The 19,875-nt window shown below is 40.9% G+C and overlaps 1 protein-coding gene across 3 annotated transcripts; it reads left to right on the top strand.

Moving 5' to 3' along the window:
* The first annotated feature begins 943 nt into the window (after positions 1 to 943).
* On the top strand, positions 944 to 12,976 carry LOC127643625 (protein SON). Of its 3 annotated transcripts, XM_052126416.1 has the most exons (13): positions 944 to 1,052; positions 1,608 to 1,711; positions 1,798 to 1,969; positions 2,607 to 4,240; positions 4,326 to 4,702; positions 4,796 to 4,930; positions 5,617 to 5,835; positions 5,925 to 6,035; positions 6,242 to 6,358; positions 10,025 to 10,172; positions 10,259 to 10,324; positions 11,079 to 11,194; positions 12,329 to 12,976. In XM_052126416.1, exons 1-13 carry the CDS (start codon positions 970 to 972, stop codon positions 12,485 to 12,487), a joined length of 3,441 nt encoding a protein of 1,146 aa, XP_051982376.1. In that variant the 5' UTR covers positions 944 to 969; the 3' UTR covers positions 12,488 to 12,976. The 3 variants fall into 3 exon arrangements, 2 of the variants coding, with proteins under 2 accessions (XP_051982376.1, XP_051982377.1); XR_007970547.1 differs by lacking the exons at positions 10,259 to 10,324; positions 11,079 to 11,194; positions 12,329 to 12,976 and adding an exon at positions 8,990 to 9,077 and having other exon boundaries at positions 10,025 to 10,165; XM_052126417.1 differs by lacking the exons at positions 10,259 to 10,324; positions 11,079 to 11,194; positions 12,329 to 12,976 and having other exon boundaries at positions 8,990 to 10,162.
* The last annotated feature ends 6,899 nt before the right edge of the window (positions 12,977 to 19,875 follow it).

Genomic DNA, 19,875 nt, shown 5'->3' with positions numbered 1-19,875 from the left:
TCGTGCACTTCTTCCCTATGTAGTGCACTATGTTTTATGTACTATGTAGGGAATAAGAAATAAGTGAACGACTTGAGATATGTAGTGCACTATGAGTTATTCACTGTGTAGGGGATGAGTGTATGAGTGATCAATTTGGGACACATTTTTGAAAATCATTTAAAAAAGGCAAAATATTTGCGCTCTTTCCCCATGTAGTGCACTATGAGTCGTCGACTATGTAGGAAATTGAGTGATCAATTTGGGATACGTTTTTGTATTACAATAAATGAGGGGTAAAAAATTGTGCACTTCATCCCTATGTAGTGCACTATGTGTCATTTACTATGTAGGGAATAGGAAATGAGTGAACGACTTGAGATATGTAGTGCACTATGTGTTATTCACTGTGTAGGGAATGAGTGTATGCGTGATCCATTTGGGACACGTTTTTGAAATACATTTAAAAAAAGCAAAATGTCCACTATTTCCCCATGTAGTGCACTATGTGTAATTTACAATGTAGGGTATAGGAAATGAGTGAACGACTTGCCTATGTAGTGCACTATGTTACTCACTATGTAGGGAATTAATGATCGAGTGATCAATCTGAGATGTTTTTTATTACAGTAAATAAGTGGGAAAAATCGTGCACTTCTTCCCTATGTAGTACACTATGAGTCTTCTACTATGTAGGGAATGAGTGATCAATTTGGTAAAAGTTTTGTAATACATTTGAAAAGGCAAAATTGTGTGCTCCATCCCCATGTAGTGCACTGTGTTATTCACTGTGTAGGGAATGAGTGAACAATTTGGAATAAGTTTTTGTTTACAGAAAATAGTGGGAAAATCGTGCACTTCTTCCCTATGTAGTGCACTACGAGTCGTTGACTATGTAGGGGATGAGTGATCGCTTTGAACAGCCTACTGTCATTCGCTGTGCTTCATGAGGTATTGTGGGATACTGGCGGACTCAGCAGCACTACTGTGATGGCGACCAACATCGAGGAGATCTTTAGGGATTTTGTTATGAGTAAAATCAAAGAAATCGAGGATGAATCTCAAGATAACAGGTGAATTGATCTTTTTATTACGTGTGCCTTCAGAAAACGTGAATCTGCGCGAGAGTGTGTTTGAAAACGTGTTGATCTGTTTTAGCCGGATAGCAACATTAGCTAAGTGTATAACAACAGATGATGATGATGTTTGTGGTTTGGTGTAATTGTGTGTTTTCGCGTTGTCACGTGTGCGTTGCTATGTAATACTGTTGCTGTGTTTCTATGCTACAGTGATGCGTTTAGATGGTAATACCACTGAACTTTGATGATATTTGCATCTAGGCACCATGATATTAATTGAGATGCTACAATGACTTTTAAATATGTGATTGAAAATGGCTTAAATAAATATATACAACTTAAAAGAAATGATGACCAGTCACATCACCTAAAATGTACACTTTCCTCATATAGAAAGTAGATAAACTTTAGTAGATAAAAGAAATGAGTTAAAGAATGGACAAATCTTTTAACAATGTTAACAATTTCACCTAACAGAAGATCAATGACAGTGAAGTTCATCTACAATCTAGTATAAATGAGTAATAACATTTTTTGTTTTTTAATCAGTCGGACAGACGAGACCCATTGTAATACTGTGGAACTACAATCTGAGCCTGTCGCAGAGACACGAGAAGATGGACTTCAAACAGAACACATTAACACAACAACAGGTCAGCCATCAATACATACTATATGCTCTTTGTGTTCAAATGTTCAGTCACTGTCTATATTATGACTGGCACTCTGTTCACTGCAGATAAAGACACACGTACTGACCTCCAGGCTGACCATGATAAAGAGGATGCCAGCACTAAACACAGGAAGAGTAAGAAGCACAAAAAGCATAAAAGTAAAAAGAAGAAAAAAAAACATAAGTCCAGAAAAGATGGCAGCTCAGAGACTGACTCTGACAGAGAGACTCAAGAAAGGTTTGACGCGGTTCTCCACTTATTTCATATTACAGTCTGCCTAACATCTTATTGTGTTAGCTAGTGAAACTATGTGCATACTTTTTTTTTTCTTCCCTTTTCTCCCCAATTTGTAACGCCCAATTCCCAATCCGACTATGGTGGCATAGTGACTCACCTCAATCCTGGTGGTGCAGAATCTCAGTTGCCTCAGACCGTCAATCCACACATCTTATCACATGGCTTGTTGAGCGCGTTGCCAAGGAGACGTAGTGCGTGTGGAGGCTTCACGCTATTCTCCGCGGCATCCACGCACCACGCACCACTTGCCACATGCCCCACCGAGAGCGAGAACCACATTATAGCAACCACGAGGAGGTTACCCCATGTGACTCTACCCTCCCTAGCAACTGGGCCAATTTGGTTGCTTAGGACACCTGGCTGGAGTCACTCAGCACACCCTGAATTCGAACTCGCGACTCCAGGCATGGTATTCAGCGTCATAAATGGCTGAGCAACCCAGGCCCCCCTGTAGTATACTTTAGTACATCTGGAAATTTGTCATTTTCATAATCATTTTTAAAGTGTGGTTATTTATGAAGTTATTCTTTCTTTTGTTCAAATGGTTATTTTCACTGTTTTTGTGTGTGGCATTCAGTGGAAAGAAAAAGAAGAGAAAGAAAAAGAAAAAATCTCGGGAGGCAGACAAAGCGAAAAAGTCTGGCTCACGTTTTGAAAGCTCCTCTGGATCAGAATCCGAAGCAAAACCTTCCTGTGAAAATGCTAAATCGCCATCAGCAGGTAAGACTTCAAAGTCTGAGCTGAAGGAAACATCTGGTTTAGGTAAGTCTCGGGAGTTACCCGACATTATTCCCAAGATGGAAAATTCTGTCCACAACAACATAGAAATTGAAAGGGCCAAGGACAAGAAAAGAAGCCCCAGCAGGACATCTAAAAGAGAGGAGAACTCCAGAGGAAGACGAACCAGGTCAAGATCACCCAAACGGAAAGCCGGACACAGATCAAGATCCCGGTCTTCAAAACGACAACAGAAATCAAAGTCGAGGTCTCGTTCTAGAAATAGTCCCAGAAAGAGGTCTAATCAGCAGAGAGAGAGAAGTAGATCGAGGTCAAAGGGACAGAATAAACATTCCAGGTCTCGTTCTGTAAGAAGAGGCAGAAATTCAAGATCAAAGTCACGTTCCAGGCGGACTCGATCAAGGTCTGTTGTAATCTTAAGGAGGAACAGAAGGTCCGCTTCAAAATCTAGGTCTAACTCTCCACGACGTAGGAACCATTCCAGGAGTAGGTCGCAAGGCAGAACAAAACATTGTAAATCAAGGTCCTTATCAAAATCTAGTTCTGTTTCAAAAGACAGGCAGAAGATAACTGAAACTATTACGAACGATACAGCTCCAGCAGAGGACAATAGTGAAAGTTCTGTAATGCAAGCAGATATATCTAAAAAAACTACTGAGAATGGACAAAGTCCACCAATGGCTGTGAATGCGGACACCGAGCTACCTGAGACTGTTGTGGATAGCTCAGATTCTGGTGTGAATGAAGTTGGCTTCACTGGATCTTGGAGACCAGTACCCTTTTTAAGTGAGTCAACTAAGGGCAACTCTTCACAGAAGTGCAATACACCAGAGGTGCCTTTGGAAGTGATCAATGTATCTGCAGAAAGATCAGCGTCCTCAACAGTTGAGCCAAAGGATTTAGAGTGTAGCGTCAACCTTGAAAAGGAAGAAGCTACCACAACTCCAACAATAGACGCACAGACTTCATTAGAGAGGTCTTCAAGGTCACCGTCCAAGTCTCCCAATCCACAAAGATCCTCAAGATCCAAACGAGCTGCAAGATCTAGATCAAAGTCATCCTCGAAAAGGAGGAAATCCAGGTCGTCTTCACGGAATAAGGACAAGAAGTCCAAATCTAGATCACCCTCACAAAGAAAAAGCACCAAGTCCAAAACGCAGAACAAAAGTTCTAAGTCAAAGTCGCCCAAAAGGAAAAGGTCAAGGTCTCGTTCACCAGGTAGAAGGAAAAGGTCTAAAACTCCAGACAGAAGCAAGCGATCTAAATCCAAAAAAAGGTCTCGCTCGCGTTCAAGGAGACGATCTCGATCAGGCTCGCGTTGGAAAAGAGGTTTTGGAAGTCGAACGCTAAATCAACGGGACCGTTGGAAACGAGAACCCAGTCGTTCTCCGGTCCTCATTCTTCGTAAGAAAAGGTCGACATCCAAAACTCGGCGAAGCGCCAGCAAGACACCTCCACGTCTTACGGAGCTTGGTATGACTAAACTTCTGAATTCTTTCCTAGGATTTATAGTTCTTGCTTTTGAATATATCTCATCTAAGTCCATTTCTGTTCACAGATAAGGAACAATTGCTGGAGATAGCTAAAGCTAATGCTGCAGCTATGTGTGCCAAGGCAGGTGTGCCCATTCCAGAGAGCCTCAGGCCTAAAACTATTCTTCAACTACCCTTGCCAAATGCAAATGCTACTGCCTTGTCCTTACCAGTGATGTCAAACATAACCATGAATGCTGCTATGGCTAGCATGACTGCTGCTACAATGACTGCTGCTTTGTCTAGTATGGGTGCCTTGGCATCATTGCCGCAATTCGCCCCATTACCGACAATTGTCAACAAGCCACCCCCTTCAAACACCTCTAATCTAGCCAGTATTGAGGAAGCCAAAAGGAAAGTAACCAAACAGGCTAACAGTTTCAGCATTCAAGAGCTAACAGAGGTAAGGGTTGCACTTGTGGTTTGACTTGCACTTTTGGTGTACCTTGAGTGTTTCTCGATCTGCCTTGACTCAACTTTTTATTCCATCATTCAGAGATGCAAGAAGATTGCTGAGAGCAAGGAAGAGATGGCCATCGCAAAACCACACATGTCAGATGATGAAGACGATGCGAAGCCATTTGGGGGATCTTCCCTTAAAGAGAACAAGGGCTTTGCCTTTAGTCTCAGTGTAAGTGTCTCACTAAGGCAAGCATCACGATTACGACTAAGGTATACTTTGTTTTTCCGCTTGTCTTTCTGTCTTGCGAGCGTTCAGCCTTTCAAAGTATACTCTTTTAAACGCGATCCCATACGGATGCATTCGACACATGCACACTAAGACTGCTTTGTAATACTTATTTTAGTAGTCAATGGCGAAGTATGTGCAAACGACGCACACAGACTCTGACTGTCCACGTGTCTATATAAACTGGGCTCAGTGGAGTAACTACAAAGAGTGAAGGGTTGGACACACGGCAGATCAGGGTAAAAAGGGAGGCACGCTATGGCAGCCACCAGGCCGACAGGTTGCAGAAGATGATAAGGGGGGACAACAGGTGCTTTGCACTGGGGAATGTAAGATCCAAGTTAGGTGGACTGTCTGTACTGTGCTGATGATGAAATTTGCGTCACACATTTTAACTGCGTTAATATTTGTTTGGTGTGATCCTGGACCTTCACAACTTTGAATGGCTGAATATGCATACATAGTTGTTGACATTTTGGTTAAGAATTAGCAGTTGCACTTGGGTTAACAAGTGGCATTATTGGCAGCAAACCTTTTGTCCTTGTAGCTAATAAGTTTTAAACTATTCACGCCTTTATCTTTCCCAAAACTTGTAGTGACTGTATTACCAAGTGCCCCTCTTTTTTCAGGGCACCTCAATAAAGCCAACCGTCCGAACGGAAGCTGTCTTTGCTAAGGAGTTTCCAGTGTCCTCCGGCTCCCAGCACAGAAAGAAAGAGGCTGATGGTGCATACGGGGAATGGGTGCCAGTCGAAAAGAAGACCGAAAAGCCATCAGAATCAGGTTCTGCCGGGACAGAAGAGGCCAGCAAGGACAATGATAGTGTCTTTCCTGAAGCGCCTTCTCAAGTAAGTTTACAATTATTGAAATACCCCACATTCTCAGTTGAGCTTTACCTTTCCAACTTGTCCAAGCTCTTTTTGTCTTGCATTTCCAGCCAGTGGACATCACGTTGGCTGTCAGCGAGAGAGCAGTGGCCCAAAAGAGGCTGGCGGAAAATCCTTTCGACATAAATGCCATGTGTATGCTCAATCGGGCTCAGGAGCAAGTACGTTTAAAATTAGTTTTTGGGATATTGGGTTTGTGCAGGGCTGCTTGGAATCTGCAGTCATAGAAGTCATTGCACACATTCTATTTCTCACAAACAGCTATCAAATGGCTTCTGAAGACTTGAAATGTATTGCTTGTAGGCCTAGGTTTGAAACTTGCAGAAAGAATAGTTCTTTTACTCTGTCTGGCGATTGACTTCTACAGGTTGACGCCTGGGCCCAGTCCAATACAATTCCTGGACTCTTCACGGGTTCAACCGGTGCCCAAGTGCTCTCGTCAGATGAGCTGTCTAACAGCGGCCCACAGGCTTGGATTAAGAAGGTAAAGCCATGAGTTGGTGTCACCACTCTGAGAAGGATGTTGGACATGTTTTGTGGTTGATGGTTTGTGTTTTGCCTCCTATGCGTGTATGATACTACAAAGACTCCCAAGAATCAAAGAGCAGATGCCCTTTCCTCATTCAGATTGTTATATTACAGTCAGATCACACAAAAATATGTAAATGTTTTCCTCTTTTGGATGTATTATTTAGGTTTACACTGTTCACCTTTTTCAAAATGGAAAGTTTACCCAAAAATGGAAAGTCTAATCATTTACGCACCCTAACGGAACACAAAAGGAGATGTTAAGCGTTAGGCTTAGTGACTGAAGCTGTCAGTACCTAACATTCTGCCTAACTCTTTGTTTTGTTTTGTTTTCTTCTTTCATGGAACAAAGAAAGTCATGTGAATTTGGAAGGACTCAAGGGGGGAGTAAATGATGACCGACTTTTCATTTTTGGGTGAACCTTCTCTTTAACTATTGAAAACGTACCTAACACACTCACACAATGGCCACAGAGGGCAATATATTTCTTGAAATAGAACCATCTTTCTCTCGAATGTATAAATACCCACCACCCCCCTCTCTCAATACATTTAACATCTCATATAGGATCATCTGTGATTTCTATGCCAATTGGTGTACCCAGAGTTGTTAATCAGATCGCCATCAAGTCAGTTGTCACGTAAAAGACAATTCCAGTCCGCGCAGGCCACGTTTTTGTAATAAGTATGGTTCTGTTGAGTGAGGATGACGTCAAGGTGTCCATGGTAACCTTCTTGCCAAAAGACAGCTCAGACCTCTGTGTTTACTGACGTCATATGTGTCTGTCATAGTCGGCTAACAGAAAAGGCTTCTTGTCTTTCCGTTTTAAGTGCAGATATTTTATACTGGCAATCTTTTGAAGGAATCACAGTCACGGGTACACCACTTGTGCATGGTCATGCAGATGTTTTATTTTTGAAATTCTGTTGTAGCAGATGCAGGATGGGCTGCTCACCTCACTGTATTCCTCTTAAAAGTGTCTTGAGAGAGAGAGAGAGAGAGAGAGACATGGAAACAGAGAGAAGGGAGGAAGGAAGAGGATTTGAAGTAAGTCCGAAGACAGCCTGGAAACTGTCAATGGGTAGAGGAAATGCATCGGATAGTTCCAACTCTGAAATCTGATTGAATGAGCCATGTTCAAAACGGTTGCCTTATGTGCACAACAGTGACCACACATCAAAATACATTCTATATTATAATACAGTTACGCTAATATTAACTGGAGGAAGAATTGTTTATTGTGATTATTATTAGAATTAAATGATATTACTGATTTACATTTTTTGGTAATTTATCATATTGCTGTTGTACAATTTTAATAAAAGCAAACAAAATAATTGAGACCATGTTTTAGTTAGGGGTTTTAGGCAATTTCAACAGCACTCCTTAATCATGGTAAAATAACTGTAATTTACATTTACCCTTTTAAATGTACACTTCTTTCAAACTTTCCAACCAGTAGTGTGTACATGTGTGATTCTTATGAGTCTCATTTTAGCCAAAATGCATATTGTCCCAAAGGCTTTTTTTGCTTGTTTCTTTTTTGTTTTTTCTCCCCAATTTGGAACACCCAATTCCTAAGTCCTCGTGGTGGCGTAGTGACTCGCCTCAATCCGGGTGGCGGAGGATGAATCTCAGTTGCCTCTGTGTCTGATGCCGTCAATCCGCGCATCTTATCACGTGGCTTGTTGAGCACGTTACCGCGGAGTCATAGCGCGTGTGGAGGCTTCACGCCATTCTTCGCGGCATCCACGCACAACTCACCACACGCCCCACCGAGAGCGAGAACCACATTATAGCGACCGCGAGGTTGTTACCCCATGCAACTTTACCCTCCCTAGTAACCGGGCCAATTTGGTTGCTTAGGAGACCTGGCTGGAGTAACTCAGCACGCCCTGGATTCGAACTCGTGACTCCAGGGGTGGTAGTCAGCGTTGTTACTCGCTGTACTACCCAGGTCCCCGTCCTAAAGGTTTTTGATGTTGACCACTGTGTAATAGAAACCTGATCTTTACATTCAGATGTGATAATCCTAAATTTTTATATAGACTCTGGATCCCTATGAGCTAAATATATAGTGGTGTAAAGGTTCAAGGCTTTCACACAACCAAAGACGGCATTCAGGGCAGTGTTTCACCTAGATTCAATATTACATTAATAACATTTCCCAACAGTAACTAGACTTAAAGATGTCTAAATGTGGAATATTTTTGGAGCTTACCCCTCACTCCAGGGGTGGGATCCAAATTGTTCAAATCCTATAGAAAGTTGACGTGCATGATGCTTTTGAATTTAAAGTAAGTCCCTATTTTCTGTCTCAAAAATGACTTCCTGAGATGAAGTGTTGAACACTTCCCAATACACAATGACTGCAATCAAATCAATGTTTTTTTCCCTACGGGATCAGAGATAAATGGGATTTGGCATCCATTGCCAGACGGTACAAGGTTCCAAACCTCAAGTTTGTCTGTCTGCCCATGGTGGCAGCTAGTGGGTTTATTGGGGTTGGGGCACGGATGGACGAGGGGTGGGGGCTCACAGTTTGACCTGTGAACTCTCACCCCTCTGTATGGAAACTTGTTGCAGGGTCAGTCCTTGTAGCTGCCTTGTTGCCATGGTCACAGTCAGGCCCCTTCTATTCACGTCAGATGCTCAGCCGCTGATGAGGGCCTAGGTACGTACGTCATCCAGCACCCTTCCTTCTATTCATGTGGATTTGTGTGTGAACTGATTCATATCTGCCATGTCGTACTGTTTGATTCATCTGAACTGACTTGAACCCTGAGTTCTGTTCAGGGCGGTTTTGATGCCTGGCCTGTTGAAGGCTTGCACTTTAAAATACAGATGTATTATCTAAACGTGTAGTCCTTTTAGATTGCTTCAGGTGAAAATGCAAAGAAAGGACTCTACATTTAAACCATTTCCATGATATAACTAGGTCTGTCAATCAATTAAAATGTTTCATCAAATTTATAACATGATATGCTGATTAATCACATGCGTCAAATGGACTTCATTGGCCATTGGATTGTGACTTGCTGTTTTACAATCTCAGCTTGTGTAAATGTATACATTTAGCGTCTTTGGTCATAAATCCCACGTTAAGATGCGCCATCAAGTTTGATAAACGTGTCCCAAGACCCTTTGCATTCTGGTCCATTATAGAATTTTTGAACGCAAGAATGCGTCTTTGTGAACGAGCCCATTCTCTGTAAGCTGGGGGAGCGCTGACCGCAAGACTTGTAAAAACATGACATTGGTACTTTAAGCTTGAATTGCTCCAAATGTGGGAGAATAACTCATTACGGAATTCACATACAGGTCAGAGGGCATGACACATTTTCTTTTAAATATAATTAATCAAACAAAATGTATGCGTTACATTGACAGCCCTAGTTATAACATATCAAACAGTAAAAATTTAAGGTGACTAAGTTAAAAAAATCTAGTAGATGGAGATATGTTTTTAACTTAAATACAGCTCTATGCTCAGATTAAAGTGACGTGACCTGGCTTCTTCTGAAGATGTGGAATGCAATGACAAATTAATCAATCACTATCTCCCGTTTTTCTCCGTTTGCTTCTATTCCCCTCTTCCTGTATCTGTCCTGTTCCATTTAGGATCAGTTCCTGCGAGCTGCGCCAGTTTCGGGCGGAATGGGCGAGTTGTTAATGAGGAAAATGGGATGGCGTTCCGGGGAGGGTTTGGGGAAGCACAGGGAAGGCACAGTGGAGCCCATCGTTATCGATTTTAAAACAGACCGCAAAGGTACATACAATCCTCGCAGAAATCACCAGTTGATCTTATTATCACTGGGATTTTGTCACCAATGTCATGCATTGTTGTTCATTTAGGGCTTGTAGCAGAAGGAGAAAAGACCCAGAAATCTGGTAACATTGTCGTGATGAAGGATCTTCTAGGTAAGTCTTTGAACCGGCCAACCCACTTGTCCTTCCTACGTGTTTTACCGAAGTAGGGCATTTAACCAACACCATCCTTTGTTGGTCCTGAAACAGCATGCCTATAGCCCTTTAAGACCCCCAACTCTTGGCACTACCTCCTATTCCTAATTCTAACACCTTGCTTTAACCTTGTCCCCTAATTCCCCCACCCTTTATTTAACCTGGGTCTTAACCCTTTGCCCGCTATTCCTAACATACGCTCCTAATATTCTACCCCAAATCCTATTGCTAACCACTGTTCCAGGGGTTTGCTCCTGGAGTGCCACTGTCCTGCAGAGTTTAGTTCCAATCCTAATCAAACACCTACCTTTCATTTTTCAAGTAAACCTGAAGACCTTGAATAGAGTTGGAGCTAAACTCTGCAGGACGGTGGCACTCCAGGAGCTGGTTTCAAAATCCATGTGGATATTCCTGTTCATAACCTTCACTGTTACTTCTAGCCTCAAACCCCATCTTCCAGTCATAAATCCCTATCCCCACCCCATTTCCTCGTCCAAACCTAAATCCAATACTAATGATGCCAGTGTTGTTGTTTAGTTCAGAAACTTAACCCCAACCTTGTCCTAAAGTCCAAAGAGGCCAGAGGCAAGAATGTTGTCCAAGTCCCTACCCCAGCCCTAAAATCTGTCTGCCTTAATACCAACTCGCCCCTCCCAATAAATAAACTCTGATATAAGACACTTTATTCTGACCCAAACCTACACATCTGTAGGGAAGCATCCAGTATCTGCTTTAATGGAGATGTGTAATAAGAAGAAATGGTCACAACCAGAGTTTGTGATGGTGCACCACAGCGGACCCGACCACCGCAAGAACTTTCTCTTCAAGGTTGGTGTTCAAATGTATCTTATTGTCTACATATTTAGTGTAGTCATTGTTCTTTCACACATACAATCTTTGCTGTGAATTTAACTGCATTTTTTCATTTAGAGATTAATTGTTTCATTAAGGACAGGACAGCAAATCATCTCCGGCAACTTTTCGAAATAAGGAATTGTAACATTGGCGGAAAATGTCTTTATTGATGCCTTGTGCGAATAAAGATGTAACATTAGTGGTTTAATTACAATTCTTAACATTCTCTGATGTAAGAAGCTTCCTGTCATAGAGTTCCACAAAAGATTTGATGGAGCGGTCACAATTCATATCATGCAAGAAAACCATTTCTAATGGCCCAAGGTGCTCGAACCCTGTTGCATTTGTTCAGAATTTCTGAAAAGCCCATTTATTTTACTTGTCCTAAGCCATTGGTCAGATTTCCATGAGGAACACTCCAGACAAAATGTTATTTCAATCATTTTGAGTTGTCATTGTGTTTGTCAGATACAAGCTAATAACATTTTGGTGCATGGGCCATTACTAATTGGCCTATATCTCTTGAACGTAATGTTCAATCTGCATGAAACTCGGTACGCATTGACAATCAGACATTCTGAAGACGGACACCAATTTCTGCCTATAGGGGGCGCTCTGAGACTGTCAATCTGCGCATCTTATCATGTGGCTTGTTGAGCGTGTTACCGCGGAGACCTAGTGCATGTGGAGGCTTCACTCTATTCTCTGCGGCATCCACGCACAACTCACCACACGCCCCAATGAGAGCGAGAACCACATTATAGCGACCACGAGGAGGTTACCCCATGTGACGCAGATTGATATCTGAATATTTAGCATTAAAATAAAAATGTATTGTTTCTATACTTATAAACAACAACTTTAAATAAATAGTTTTACATTTTACATCATTTTTATTCCATTACGTCATTCGCAATGCTTTATGGGATTGTAGTTCGTACCCTCATTACACAGTCTTGTACCTTCATCTTTTTGGTCAATTTTTAAATGCAACTATTTATTGGAGGAAGTTGAAATGAAAACCCAATATAACGACTGCCGCGTGTGGCTATGTCTTTATTCTGGTTTCATATCACTCTCAATGCCTGCTTCTGTCACTTCACACAGGTGATGGTGAATGGATGTGAATACCAGCCCCAATCTGCCAGCCCTAATAAGAAACATGCCAAGGCAATGGCAGCCACAGTCGCCCTGCAAGCAATGGGAGAGGTTGTAGGCGACAACGCTCATACTGGACCGGTGTTTACTGCGGCCTCTGGCATCTGATTCCAGGACAGAACACGCTTGTGTAACTTCGTACACAGTATCACATCGGTTGATGAACGATGAATGCATATCTGCATTATGTATTTTTGTAATTTTGGCTCATTTTCTTCTACTACTACCCCCTTGTTTTGGTAAACTGTGATGGACTTTGCACAGCAATTAAACAAGTTGAGATGAGCACACACGCTGTTAATGAAGATACCAATTTGACCAGGTTTGGACTCCAAAGGTGCAAAATTTCCTCTGGATATATGATGCATTTGACTGAACTACAAACTTTGTTTTTGCTATATCTGTTGTTGTAAATATTTCATGCATGCTTTACTAAAGGTGCATCCTAAAGAACGGACCATTTTATCCTTAAAAACGTTTTTTTAACCAGTTTTACCAGCCCAAGCACGTAACAGAAGTCATCTAGTTTGGCATGCATATGTGTTACTGGCAAATAACATGTTTTTGTGTTAAAACAATAAAAGGAGGTTCTTCGTCTGGAAAATGATACTTTATTTTGATACTTCAATCTTTTCTACTTAACTACATATTTAATCTAATCCTGTAATTATATCTATATTCTTTTTCTGGATGAGGTTACTCCATATAACCTTGTCTATTGTGGAAATGTGCTTATTTCCTGTAGTTTAACAGTTTGTATCAAACTGTTCAATAAGTAAAGTATACATTACATAAAGCATCATCAAAGGGGATCAGTCTGACAAAGTCTATATGTTGGATGTATCTGAATGTTGTTACAGCACTGATGTCTTATGCTCAAACTAAAGACAAGCGTGTTCTCAAACATAACCAAAGTCAAACATAACATTTTTGCTCATTGAACACACATGACAACATAGCATGCACATCTAATCTCATCAGGACAAAATACAACTATGCAATGCCACAGACAGTTCATTTGAGCAAAAGTTGCTTTAACTTACACGTATTAAAATATGTGTAAAATGTACCTACAAGTGAATTAAACAAATTGAGACGAGTCCTTACAGGTGAACATAGACGTCTAGATTTTTAAAAGCTTAGAGACTCTGGACATTTAAATATATACAGGTTTGGACCTTATGTCAAATGAAGTCATATTAATTGATTTTTAAGAAACTGAGGCCCTGTGTACACCTGATATTAACATCAGTCTTGGGTGATGCAATCGATGGTGTAGATTTGGCTTGAACATTGAGGGGGTTGCAGTGTGAAGCATTTACGTGTTGCTATTGATCATGGTATAAATATTGGGGGGTTGTACACCTTTGATACAATTGCAAGTGGTCAGATTGACATTAAGATACAGAGAAATTAACTGCACCAGTAGGTGTATAAATCAATAGCACCATGTTTAACCCCTACATCCAAAAACGTCAATTCTCGACAGTAAAACTCTTTGGGCATGCATGCAATTAGTATGAATAGATTCCAGACATACGTCATCCTGGGGACATGGTTTGCAATTCATAGCACTAACTAAAGTTATTAAGGGTTTTTAGGCCAAATTATGGATTTGATGCCTCAATAATTAGAGGTATACCGATATATCGGTTTCACCGATTAATCTTTGCTAATAGTTGCTTTTTGTAACTATCAGTGATCGGCAAAAACCTAAAAAATATGTCGATAACTGCTGATAGTTTTAAAAGAAATATTATTATTATTCCTCTGGCTGGTGCTGGAGTATACTACAGTATATATATATATATATGCTACAGTATAACAGTGGCTTTATATGTTTATCCTCGTTTTAATGCATATTTTGTTATTTTGATTAAATAATCAAGTGTTAGAAATTGAAGTGAGGGCATGCATAGAAATTAAATATGTATAGAAATTGTGTCTCCAACTTATATTGTAATAATAAAATAATAATAACCCGCATTCTTCATTAAACCTTATCTGGTGAAATATACAGTACACACACAATGGGGAATCTAAAGGCTTTAAATACAAATTCAAATTTGGTAAATTGCCTATTTAACACCAGAGCATTGACAAGACTTTGCCATTTCAAAATAAGAGTCCCCGCTGTGTTTCAGGCTTGTTTATATTTGAAAGTGCACCAAATCTTCTGTCATTAATATTTTGTTCTGGTAATATTTTGTAACATTTTTGGTTGATCAATCAATTGCATCTGGGATTCGAGTCATTTTGGACTCTTGTAGCATCTATGGCTGTGCCCGCCATAGTAAAATATGACGAAGAAACTTTTTTAAATAATCTTTTTTAATAAACCGATTTTATAAATCGGTTATCGGCTTTAGTTATCGGTATCTGCAAAATCCACTATTGGTCGACCTCTATCAGGAATGCATTTTTCCATCTCTTATACATTTCTCTGAATACAAGAAAATAAACGTTTAAAAAAAGGTGAATTTTCTTCTCAGGGTCATTAACCGTTTTTTAAATGAAAATACATTTATTTTAAAATATGTCTGATTTTCCAGTACTATATAATACTGTAAGTAAACAGTGTTCCACAGATAACAAAGACAAGCTAGATAAAATACTGTATATTTAGTTGACCTAACGATCTGTTTTCTGTTCATGGAAATGTTTGAAAGTTTTAGCACCTCTTCATTCATGTTCTCTTAACAATTCATATTTTTCCAAATACCAGCAATGAACCCAAAATTACTGCAGTGACGAGCAGAACTCCACTAATGAGACCAATCCGGATCCAGGGAATTTTCTCATCTGAGAGGAACTCAAACGGATCACGCTGACCTGAGAGCAAACATCCGACGTTAAATATACTGCACAAATATTCATTCCATTTAGTGTGATCTATCGGATACTAACCAGAAGTGGTGCTTGCTTCAGGGACGGGTGGCATTTCTGTGATCACTGGAACTAGTGTTGGTAAAGAGAAACAGATTGTCTGAAATAAAATCAGTTACTATGAAGAGCCTCCAATGTTCAGTCATGGCACCTTACCTCCAGTGATCTCAGCATAAGTCTGCGTTGGCACATTACTGCTTGTTGGAGTTTGAGTACTCACAACATATGTGTGAGTTGGCACTGTGCTACCCGCTGCCGTTTGAGTACTCTCAACATATGTGTAAGTTGGCACTGTGCTACCCGCTGCCGTTTGAGTACTCTCAACATATGTGTAAGTTGGCACAGTGCTACCCTCTGCCGTTTGAGTACTCTCAACATATGTGTAAGTTGGCAATGTGCTACCCGCTGCCGTTTGAGTACTCGCAACAGCCATCCAAGTTGGCACAGATCTGCTGGTGTGAGTATATGAGCTCTCGCTGGCATGGGAAAGTGATTTTGTAGTGGTTTTCATTACAGAAGAAACAGCTGAAGAAAGAGAGAGAGAGAGGTTACACGACTACAAGAGCTCATTGCCACCCCCACCCTATTGGGTTTCAAAAACAGACCAAACCAAGCAGCTCCGAGGTGAATCACGTCATTATAAACTTTGATTTGAAGCACAAAAGTATTTGAAATCGGACAAAAAGACAAAGATACAAGATTGTGTACTTACTGTGTCTTCAATGAGGGAATTAACTACAATCCCATGATGCATTATAAATGACGTAATACAATTTAAAACGATGGAAAATGCAAAACTATTGATTCAAAGTTTATATAAGATTACAAGTATATAAAATATGTTTTCAGTTTATTGCAAATATTCAGATATATACAAATACATAAAAAAATATTTAGCCTGTTTTTAATATTTATGCTTTTCGAGTCCCCGCGTCCACATACGTGGACGTTACGTTTTGGCTTCGCTATAGCCTATGCATAATTTAATTTCATGTTAACTGACTAATCTCAGTTTAGGGGACTCTGTGCTGTCATTAAAGGGATAAACTTTCAAAAAAAGAGTCATGTGACAAAACAACATGGTGCTGATCACAGCGGAGTTTGTCTTTGAGAGAAACACCAACAAATCTACATCTGGAGAGAAACCTAATTAAGTTTTTACATTAAAACCTGTTTGAGTCAAAAGAATAGAGTCTCTAGTTTCATCCGATATGGCATTTTTTTAATTTGAGCGATTTATAGCAAAACGGCACACTGCTAAACACAATGACCACGTACGTGGACTATAGGTTTATTTTCATTTAAAATATCCTATACTGTATATACTGTGCATTATCAAATTGAGAATCAATGGGTTCATCTAAAAGCTGATAAATGTGTCTTTCAGAGGCTTTATATGGAGTTATGATGAAAATAAGATGCATTTTGAACTGTTCTGAGACCAGTGCAGACAGACAGCACACAGGAGGTTAAGTCATTCTCTAAATAGGGAGTAAGGGAGCATCCTATAACTCTCCTATAACTGTTCTGAGAACAGTGCAGACAGACAGCACACTGGAGGTTAAGACGTGCACTAAATAGGGAGTAAGGGAGCATCCTATAACTCTCCTATAACTGTTCTGAGACCAGTGCAGACAGACAGCACACTGGAGGTTAAGTCGTGCACTAAATAGGGAGCAAGGGAGCATCCTATAGCTCTCCTATAACTGTTCTGAGACCAGTGCAGACAGACAGCACACTGGAGGTTAAGTCATGCACTAAATAGGGAGCAAGGGAGCACCCTATAGCTCTCCTATAACTGTTCTGAGATCAGTGCAGACAGACAGCACACTGGAGGTTAAGTCATGCACTAAATAGGGAGCAAGGGAGCATCCTATAGCTCTCCTATAACTGTTCGGAGACCAGTGCAGACAGACAGCACACAGGAGGTTAAGTCATTCTCTAAATAGGGAGTAAGGGAGCATCCTATAACTCTCCTATAACTGTTCTGAGAACAGTGCAGACAGACAGCACACTGGAGGTTAAGACGTGCACTAAATAGGGAGCAAGGGAGCATCCTATAGCTCTCCTATAACTGTTCTGAGACCAGTGCAGACAGACAGCACACCGGAGGTTAAGTTGTGCACTAAATAGGGAGCAAGGGAGCATCCTATAGCTCTCCTATAACTGTTCGGAGACCAGTGCAGACAGACAGCACACTGGAGGTTAAGTCGTGCACTAAATAGGGAGCAAGGGAGCATCCTATAGCTCTCCTATAACTGTTCTGTGACCAGTGCAGACAGACAGCACACTGGAGGTTAAGTCATGCACTAAATAGGGAGCAAGGGAGCACCCTATAGCTCTCCTATAACTGTTCTGAGATCAGTGCAGACAGACAGCACACTGGAGGTTAAGTCGTGCACTAAATAGGGAGCAAGGGAGCATCCTATAGCTCTCCTATAACTGTTCGGAGACCAGTGCAGACAGACAGCACACTGGAGGTTAAGTCGTGCACTAAATAGGGAGCAACGGAGCATCCTATAGCTCTCCTATAACTGTTCTGAGACCAGTGCAGACAGACAGCACACTGGAGGTTAAGTCGTGCACTAAATAGGGAGCAAGGGAGCATCCTATAGCTCTCCTATAACTGTTCTGAGACCAGTGCAGACAGACAGCACACTGGAGGTTAAGTCATGTACTAAATAGGGAGCAAGGGAGCATCCTATAGCTCTCCTATAACTGTTCTGAGACCAGTGCAGACAGACAGCACACTGGAGGTTAAGTGCGTGCACTAAATAGGGAGCAAGGGAGCATCCTATAGCTCTCCTATAACTGTTCTGAGACCAGTGCAGACAGACAGCACACTGGAGGTTAAGTCATGCACTAAATAGGGAGCAAGGGAGCATCCTATAGCTCTCCTATAACTGTTCTGAGACCAGTGCAGACAGACAGCACACTGGAGGTTAAGTCATGCACTAAATAGGGAGCAAGGGAGCATCCTATAGCTCTCTATGCAGTTAAGTGCGTTCACTCCTAAAATCTGATCAAAAGTTCAGTTTCAGGCTGCAGATGATGTTTGGATCACTCAACATATGTATTATTTAAAATGTCACAGCTTAGTCCCGCTGTCCACATATGAGGACATACGTTTTTAGGAAAACTATTTGGTCTAAAAAAAAAAGTTTTTTTTATGTTTCTTAGGGGCTACTAGTTACAAATCAAAAAGTGATGCACACAGCAGTCATGCTCTGGTCTCAGTAGGTTAAAGATTACTCAATTCAATTTGATGGATTCAAATCTGTAAATCTATACAATAATTGTTTTGAGTATTAATTAGTAGTTTGGGGGTGTAGGAAGAGTGACTCGATTGCGTCATTCACAGTGTGTCATGGGAGTGGGCGGAGCTCCAGAGCTTGTTTGGCATGATTCTCTGATTGGTTGATCTTTCTCTGCAGGATCATGGGTAGTAGTATTTTATTAAGTTGAAATAACGTGGACTGATGGTTTCAACAGAAGCATATACCATTGATTAATAACCTCGGAGCTCACGTTGGGTCTGTCTATAATCAATTCCCCTATGGAGAAAATTGTATTTTTACTTCCTGGAATCAGACTGTTGCACTCCATCAAAAGTTCAATGCATACCCAAAACGGTGAGCTTGTACGTTTCCGGGACTCCGATACGCGGTGCCTGGTAATCCATGCTTTTGTAATGGCATTGATAATCGCCCGTGTCCAAAACACGTACTGAGCTAATGGTCAAGGAGAAGTTACCACGACGCATGTTCTCATTGGGGGGCAAAGACATTTGGGTGTCACCAGTAAAAATGTCGATCCTTCCAGAGCTGAACCGCAGAACTTCCATGCCATCTTTAAACCATTGGATGAAGATGTCTTCCCAAGGCTTATTTTTAGGGATATTGCCAAAGCATGCCAAAGTGACTTCCTCGCCCTCAAACGCAATATGAGCACGAACAGGTGGTACTTAAAGACAAGAAAGAGAGAGAGATATGTGACTATATTTAAACTTATTTCATCTATGACATTCATGACATGAAGGTGAGTGAGTAAATAATGATGGAGCTTTTATTTTTGGGTGATCTATTCTCGGTCACTGGCGTACTTACTCAACACGTGTACTAAAACAGAGCACAGGGGTCTCGTTCCTTCCCAGAGAAGTTCATATATATCTCCGTCATTCAAACTAAGATATGTGAGCACAAGGGAAAATACTCCTGACGTCGTCGGGTCACTGAAGAAATAAACTCGGTTTTCATATCCGGTTCCGACTGTGATGTTGCCTTCTCGTAGAGAGATAACGTCTTTGCCCATTGACTCCCATTGTAAATGAATCCCATCAATCTCAAGGCCTGAAACATTGCAGGGTAATATGATGCTTTCACCGATGTACGCATTTACTATGGCCGTCTGAAGATACAAAGCTGAACAAACTGGAACAAAAAATGATTAATGCATTAAGTCCACTAAAATAAACCATCACTTACACAGTAAATCCAAGTCAATGTGAATTCAAAATGTACCTATTTGTTTTCTTAATACATCTCGTCTTATTGTGAACATCATCAGTATAAAAAAAAGCGTTGTATTCATTATTTGGTAAAAGGGATCTT

Source organism: Xyrauchen texanus, chromosome 5, assembly GCF_025860055.1.
Source record: "Xyrauchen texanus isolate HMW12.3.18 chromosome 5, RBS_HiC_50CHRs, whole genome shotgun sequence".
Lineage (NCBI taxonomy): Eukaryota > Metazoa > Chordata > Actinopteri > Cypriniformes > Catostomidae > Xyrauchen > Xyrauchen texanus.
Note: the sequence above shows the minus strand (reverse complement) of the source record. Positions and strands in the feature narration are given on the sequence as shown.

Excerpts from the sequence above, each read along its gene's own strand:
- LOC127643625 (XM_052126416.1), top strand. The coding sequence starts at position 970 with ATGGCGACCAACATCGAGGAGATCTTTAGGGATTTTGTTATGAGTAAA. Across the intron at positions 4,241-4,325 it reads TCCACGTCTTACGGAGCTTG|ATAAGGAACAATTGCTGGAG; the intron begins GTATGACTAAAC and ends TTCTGTTCACAG. Across the intron at positions 6,359-10,024 it reads CACAGGCTTGGATTAAGAAG|GATCAGTTCCTGCGAGCTGC; the intron begins GTAAAGCCATGA and ends TGTTCCATTTAG.